General features: G+C 35.4%; 1 protein-coding gene across 1 annotated transcript; it reads right to left on the bottom strand.

Annotated features, from left to right (window-relative positions):
• Positions 1–894: 894 nt before the first annotated feature.
• On the bottom strand, positions 895–6,611 carry KERA (keratocan). The gene is made up of 2 exons (XM_012664007.1): positions 5,687–6,611; positions 895–1,943 (listed from the first exon to the last, which is right to left on the bottom strand). The coding sequence occupies exons 1-2, from the start codon at positions 6,573–6,575 to the stop codon at positions 1,771–1,773; spliced, it is 1,062 nt and encodes a 353-aa protein (XP_012519461.1). The 5' UTR covers positions 6,576–6,611; the 3' UTR covers positions 895–1,770.
• Positions 6,612–7,552: the final 941 nt, after the last annotated feature.

Here is a 7,552-nt window from a genome sequence, read left to right as displayed (position 1 = left end):
CCAGCATTTTCAAAACTATTTTCAAAATGTGTTGATTGCCTTTTTTTTTCCCCTCACTTCCAAATATATTTTGGTTGAAAATAACTAGGCAATACTGTACATTATATTCTCTTCTTGGGAATTCACATTACATAATAGCATATTGAGTTTCTTTTTTTTTTTTTGAGACAGAGTCTCACTGTGTTGCCCCGGCTAGAGTGAGTGCCGTGGCATCAGCCTAGCTCACAGCAACCTCACACTCCTGGGCTAAAGCGATCCTTCTGCCTCAGCCTCCCGAGTAGCTGGGACTACAGGCATGCGCCACCATGCCCAGCTAATTTTTTCTATATATTTTTAGTTGTCCGATTAATTTCTTTCTATTTTTAGTAGAGACGGGGTCTCGCTCTTGCTCAGGCTGGTTTCGAGCTCCTGAGCTCAAACAATCCGCCCGCCTCGGCCTCCCAGAGTGCTAGGATTACAGGCATGAGCCACCGCACCCGGCCTCATATTTAGTTTTTGAGAAGCTTTGGAGTAAAGTAACCTATTGGACTTTTTTATCCTAGTGTTTTGCAAACACATATAATCCTTTTTCTAGAGAAATATATCAAATTTTATAGAATTTTTCAGAACACTGTTCAGAGAATATATACAAAGCATGTATTAATCTTTATAAAATATCGATTGCTTATAGCATATATCTTACAAAATCAGAAGACTAAAGTAAAGTATAAAGTATTTTGTTACTTAATGAAATCCTGGATTATTTTTTTAACGTGACAATCAGGCATATTATGTTAAGTGTTAGAGTATAAATTTTTTCTTATGTTTACTGGAAGAAAAAAAATCAAGGTGGGGGAAACATATTTGAATGTATTTATGCTAAAAATAGAAATAACTTTTACTTTAAAACTTCTGTATTAAAATATGTTTTTCAATGAAACTTGTGAACAATGTCTTTGAAATAAATATTTTACTTCTGTTTTGTTAGAAAGCACTCACTATTTTTATTTTAAAAAATTCAAAAAAGAATCAAATATAAGAGCTGAACAATTTGCAATTCAAATGGATTTCAAGTGTTAAACACTAAGATTCTGTGAGAAATGTATTATAATAAATGTAAATTTTAGGACTTGTATAATTGCTAGAATGCAGTGGACTATATCTAAAAAGAACAGCTACAAGAAATGGTGGTGAACTAGAAATGACTATTTCTTCTTCATTATTTGATATTAAGTGACGAGAATTCTCTTATTATGAAGTATTTAATTCATTTCAGACCCATTCTCAACCTAAGTACCAAACTTGTACCTCCAAAAGCTACTGGGAAATCTGCATTTATTTCATTATGATTATGATAAAGAAATATCTCATTTTAAAATTTTCTTTAGCTCTTCCTACCTCCTGTTTGATTACTATATTTATTCTGTAAATATAGTATCTGCATAAGTAATTTTTAACATAATAAACAAACATGTCTTTTTTATTGCATAACAGTATAATTGCATTATTTGGTATTAATAAGCTGTGTAAAAGACAAAAAAGAACTATCTTTGAGTTAAACTATCTTAACTCTGTGTCTGTTTTATAATATTAATTAAACGAAAAATTAATACAGGCTGTACTGTTTTTGGTGAAAGCATCTTTGAATTGAAAAAAATAAGCTGCACAAATGAAAATGGTGGCCAAGGGCAATTGGAAATGGACTTTTGTCCTAAGCTTATGAATTGTAACCGAATTTCATGTCAGAAACAACAGCTTATTAGACCAATTTTAGATTTGTTGAGAATGTGTTTAAATAATGACAGCCTGAAGGAGCCTGAAGCAGGTCATTAAATCCATTGGGATTGGTGGTTTGATGTCATTCCCATCCAGACGGAGGTAGCGAAGGTGAGGTCCATAGCCGAAGGAATCATGTTCTGCAGGCAGTGCGGAAGAGGTGGGACATATTACAGAGACGTTAACACCTGTGTAGACAAAGATAGCAGGAATGAATGACTTGGAAGGCAAGGGGGACTAGAGGATGGGAGACCAAGAAACTTTTGCAGTGGTCCTATGCATCAGGACTCAGTGGCCTGATGCACGAATCTGTTAGATACACAAACAAGTTTTGTGTACGTTAGAGACTGTGCATATTTGTTTTATAAAAGTAACCGTGAACAAATGCACAATAAACGTATAACTGTCTCACTCCATGTTCTGCTATACTTAGTATAGAGTGCTAGAAAGGAAATATTGTTAGCATCTGTGGTAGAAACAAAAATATATAAGATGTCACTTGTCTTCTAAGCTTGCAGGTGAGATAAGGCATGTTCAGATTACTACAGGGTGAGACCGCTAGTATTTAGGCCATTAGAGGTGGAGACAACAGTTCAGATCTGGTACTGAAAGAATGGGTAAGTACATGGGTAGGTGGATGGATGAGTAGTTAGAAAATCAGTCTAATATAAGAGAAAATACTTGAAAATTACCTTAAAAGATGCAAAATAGTATATGATGCGATGTTTAAAAAAGTGCAATTAACATAACTTTACATATGTAATTCTTACAGAAAACAACCTTGAATCTTCATACTTAAGTATATTTAATTGGAAAGAAAACATTTGCCAAGATTTGAATTACAAAGAATTCAAGCCAGGAAATATCCCATCAGCCTTTTCACTTGGTTAGGTTGGAGGAAATTGTGCACCTGCCTTGGATCAGAGCCTTTGGCACCAACGACTCTATTGAGATTTAGGAACATCTAGCAGCGAAGGCCTGCTAAAGTAGCGAAATTCAGAGAAGTGTGTAACAGCTGATGTCAACCATGAATCTATATACTGCCTTTAAATCTCTTTCAAATCTATCTATTCTGGGCAAAATATCTTCCCTGATCAGACCCTCCTAACCTGGGAAATGGCCCTCCTCTGTGTCCTATTGTTGCATACAGATGCATATCGTATTGAATAGTTTTATGCTTACAGCAAGGCTGCTTTGCTCAGACCTTATGCTATTTTGTGAATTCTACTTGATAAAAATGATGACTCATATTTGTATGGCAGTTTTGTGGTTATAAACATCTTTTTTTCACAAATATCAGTACTTTATCATAACACACGCTTTATCGGGGAATATTATTATTCTTCCCCACCTGGGCATTATGGGAACAGTGGTTCAGAAAGGTAAGGAAATGTACACAAGGTATTTCAGCAAGTAAGCAGCAAAGCGAGGCCCGGCCTCCTCCTTTTCCTACTATACTGGAGAGGATGTCTCTTTCCATTTGCTCTCCTCTGATCCTTAACACTCTCATGCCCCATAATCAATGCATGTCTGCATAAATGGAATACAAAAAAACAAGTGTTCTAGATTTAATTATATTTTCATAAGTTAATTATGATATGTCTCAGAGAACTCTAGGAAGTAATGCATTTGAATAAATAACATTTTTTTTTACCAAATTTTAAGTCCCTTAATGTATTCAGAAGAAATAAATAAGTCTTTCCATGATATTGCATAAGAAAGGTTCACTGTCCTACAAATTCTGAGGACTTTTCATATAAAAAGTGTGTTTCTTGGAAGCTGCTTTATTAACAACTACAGTAGAATATGTGGCAAGAAGAACTAAGTTCTTTAACAATCATTTGAACAGATTAGGATATAATCGATAGCCAATAATCTAGCCAGGGAAATTCTTGTTTCACATTTATTTTCTTGGAATATAGAAATGGCCACATTTGATATCTACATTAAGAAGAAAATAATTCAATTTCTCTTTTTTGATGTTGTTGCTGTTCTACTGATAGAATTTTTTCCCAAATGCTTATATTCAGGAGATTGAAGAAAAGTGTTGTTATTATACTGTGCGTGGAAAAAACACTTAAAATGAAAAGCTCAGGTCCTAGATATTGTATTTACTCTTTGTCCTTGGGATTCAGTTTCTCTTTATTCAGAAATTCCTAACAATATCACACAAGGATCTTTCTAGAAATAATTGGTGGTTCTTGAATCATGGGCCAGCAGCATCAATACTACCTGGGAACTAAATTATTAGGCCCCACCTCATTCCTACTGAGGCCAAAACTGTGGGGGTGGGACCCAGCAACCTGTGTTTTATGAGTTCATCAGGTGATTCTGATGCACACTAAGTTATGAGAACAATTGAAAAATAGAAACGTATGAGATAATACTTAGGAAACAAACCCAAATTGTAGATGAAGGAAGGTTAGAGTCTTACACTTATTGACTGTGTTTTGAATATAACTATCTCACTCCTAAACATTCTCATTCACAAATTCTCAGGATAGAACCCCCCAATTCACAAAAAATGGAATCACTTGAAATCTGTGGAATCACTTGAAATTAACTTCCCACAACAATTGTCTGTGGGGCTTTTACTGTCAGATAAAGAATGTACCTGTAGAAGCACAAAACACTTATCAGGAAAAAACTGCATATTTAGGTCAACACTGGTTTTTGTACTATTTGGTTCAGCTAAACAGATTCCTCTATTAATAAATGTTATTCTGTTGCATCTTTTGCTTTTGACTACAGGATTAAATAATATGTTTCATCACCATGGAAAAATAACTGCTGTGGAGGCAACCTGCCATTTAATTCTTGGATTTTGTGCTCAAGCACACTGTTATTAAAAAAAAAAAAAAAAAAAAATCTTGAATAACTTGAGCATTACCCAGTGGAAATATATTCTGTTCTTATAAATGGTATGCTTATGTGATTATTTGCTTAAAGGAAACTATAGTAAGTAATAACCAGGCAGGACAATTTTTGACAATTATCTCTGTTACTTTCTTACAAACCATTCTGACTGAATCTCACTTTAGGACTGCATTTTCTTAGGTTGTCAAGGAAAAATCTCCCCTTTAGGTTATTTTCCTAAAGGGCTTTTATTGGGGTTGAAGATGCATAGGTAAGTGCCAGGCTGGCCCAAGATATTGCTCACTTCTACCTGAGGTCCAGCCTGGTCTCAGGCATATTGTGAGCATGCTTAGTTTGTCTTTAATGTTTTCTATAAATGCTTCTTCTCTTGATGGCACCTCTGCCTCTAAAAACTTTGCCCTCACCTCTCACTCTCCTATCAGATCTACTTTCAGGAAAGGAGAGAGTATTCTTTCCACCTTGCCGATTGCCAATAAGTGCCAAGGAGTTGCCAGCTCCCAAGGGCATTTGTTTCTATTTTAATTTAAGTAAAGCCTTGAACTGTAGTAGTGGCTCTCAATATGTTGTTCCCAAAGCATCAGCATCAGCATCACCTGGGAACTTGTTAGAAATGAAAATTCTCAGCAGTTTCAGCTGTCCAATAGTTTTTAGGACATAAGTGCCTTCCTAATACCTTTTAAATAATATTCCCTCTATGACTATTCATGAGGTTGGTTGTGCTTGGTAAAGTTTCTTAAATAAGTCTACTCCGTGAGGTAGAACTATCAGAATCTCCTTGAGTAAAAGAAGATAGAGACATTTAGTTTCTCCAATAGATAATGGCCCTCTGTAGATTACTGAAGTCCACTTTTCAGTATTCAACTTGAAGATTTGAACTTCTTAGCCCATTAAGACTGTCTGTGACTAGACAAAACTTAATACTGAAAATTGAAAATATACTAAAAGTATCTAAGGGCATATGGGGGCAACACAATTCCTATTTCTAATGAAGATATAGAATAAATTTAATGACCACGGGCGTTTTAGTCAAAGACACACCCTAATGGTTACTTACTTTGAATTTTGTTATGATCAAGGTGAAGGTGCTGCAGATGAGCACTGATTCGGGGAACCTTTGTGAGTTGATTGTAAGACAGTTGAAGATCTAGAATTGACGATACATCAAAGCCACTTGATGGGAGACCTGCATCAGATAATTTATTGTGGTTTAGTCTCAGAAAGGCCACTTTGGGAATCACATTAAAATAATTTTCTGGTATTCCTTCAATGGAATTGTTGTCTAAAAACAGTTGCATTGTATTGGCTGGTAATCTTGGAGGCATATTCCTCAGGGCATTCTTGGCCATGTTTAGCTGCATGAGGTTCTTGAGGCCCTTAAAGGTGTCTCTTTGAAAGGCATTGTCTACTAGTTTATTGTGCTGTAGATCAAGAAGGGTCAGGTTCTCCAGATTGCTGAAGGTCCCTTGAGGAATTCTGGACACCTTATTTCTAGCTAACTGTAATTGTTCTAAGCTTCTTGGCAATGGAGACGGTACTTCCTCTAGCTCGTTATCTTCCAGAAATAAGAAAAGCAGCTTCTTTAGCTGGCTTAGGGCTCCCTTTTCAATTCCATAGTTGGTTATTTTATTTTTGTTTAGATTTATCCATCTCAGCTGGGTGGCATTCTCGAATGGCTTCTCAGGAATGGTTTCTATCAGGTTGTTTTCAAGATAAAGATACCAGATCCTTGAAGGAATAGCAGGAATTTCTTTGAGACCTCGATTTTCACAGTATAAAGCAGTAGGGAAACTGGGGGGACAGAAACACTCCCTGGGACAATCGAAGTCATGATGAACAGTCCAATCCTCTGGATCATGTACCTCAGAGACCTGTCTCACGCTTCGAGTCCACACAGTATCTGTTATGAATAACACCCAGATGATGAAGGAGATTGTGGCTGCCATTATAGCACCTACAGCATAAGGGATATAACTGTTAGAGACATGAAAAGCTTGAACTTTAGATAATTGTATGCATCAAAATGATCAGTAAATATTGCTTCTTCAGTGGAGAGGTGAAGACATGTCAACATTTCATAGAAAAACAACAATAAATATGCATTTATTTAGTAGACACCATAGGCAAAACATTTTGTAAACACTGAAACTAATTCATCATCTTGTAGCCTTTTGGTTTTAACCCAATCACAATGAAAGCCGAGGAATGGAAAGCAAATTTTAGCAGCTTTCGGTGTTTTTCCATTTCAAGCTATTTAATTGAAAGAACTGAACTGAAACCAGTAGTTGAATACAAGAATACAAAAAAGTGATCTTTTAATAACTCAAATTCAGAGTCTGTGTTATTCCTAGGAGTAGGCATATGCTTTTACTTTCACTCCTAAATGAGCAGAACATCTGGGTGAGATTCCCCAAGCCTTCTGGCCCTGGAACCAAACAAATGAAGAGATCAAAGAACATTTTAGCAGTTTATTGTGAAGAAAGGTTCTAGGATCTGAAGAAAAATGTGTGATTAATCTCTTGTTCTATAGTTCAACTTCTCAGGTAAGTTTTATTTTGGAGGGGAAAAGACTTCTATACTTATAAGTACGTAATCAAGTTGTTCAGGTAAGAAATTGAATTATAAACTCTTTCTCTCTATACAAGTATGTATGTATAAAGAGAAAGACAGTTTATTGTGCAGAGTTGAAAACATTGTGATTTGTATCACAATTACAGAAGTAATATACTCAACTATGGCATTATTATGGTTGATAAGAAACAAAACAAAACAAAAAAACATATTTAGGATATAGGTAGATAATTCTTTTGTATTCATATTTCCAGTATGGATAATAAAGTATAGGTTAATATCTACTGATATTTGGTACATTTAAAACACACAAACCCTCTCACTGAATATCATCAAAGGTCATGGGTACAAA

The sequence above is a fragment of the Propithecus coquereli genome, unplaced genomic scaffold (assembly GCF_000956105.1).
Source record: "Propithecus coquereli isolate 6110/MARCELLA unplaced genomic scaffold, Pcoq_1.0 Scaffold85, whole genome shotgun sequence".
NCBI classification, from domain to species: domain Eukaryota; kingdom Metazoa; phylum Chordata; class Mammalia; order Primates; family Indriidae; genus Propithecus; species Propithecus coquereli.
Note: the sequence above shows the minus strand (reverse complement) of the source record. Positions and strands in the feature narration are given on the sequence as shown.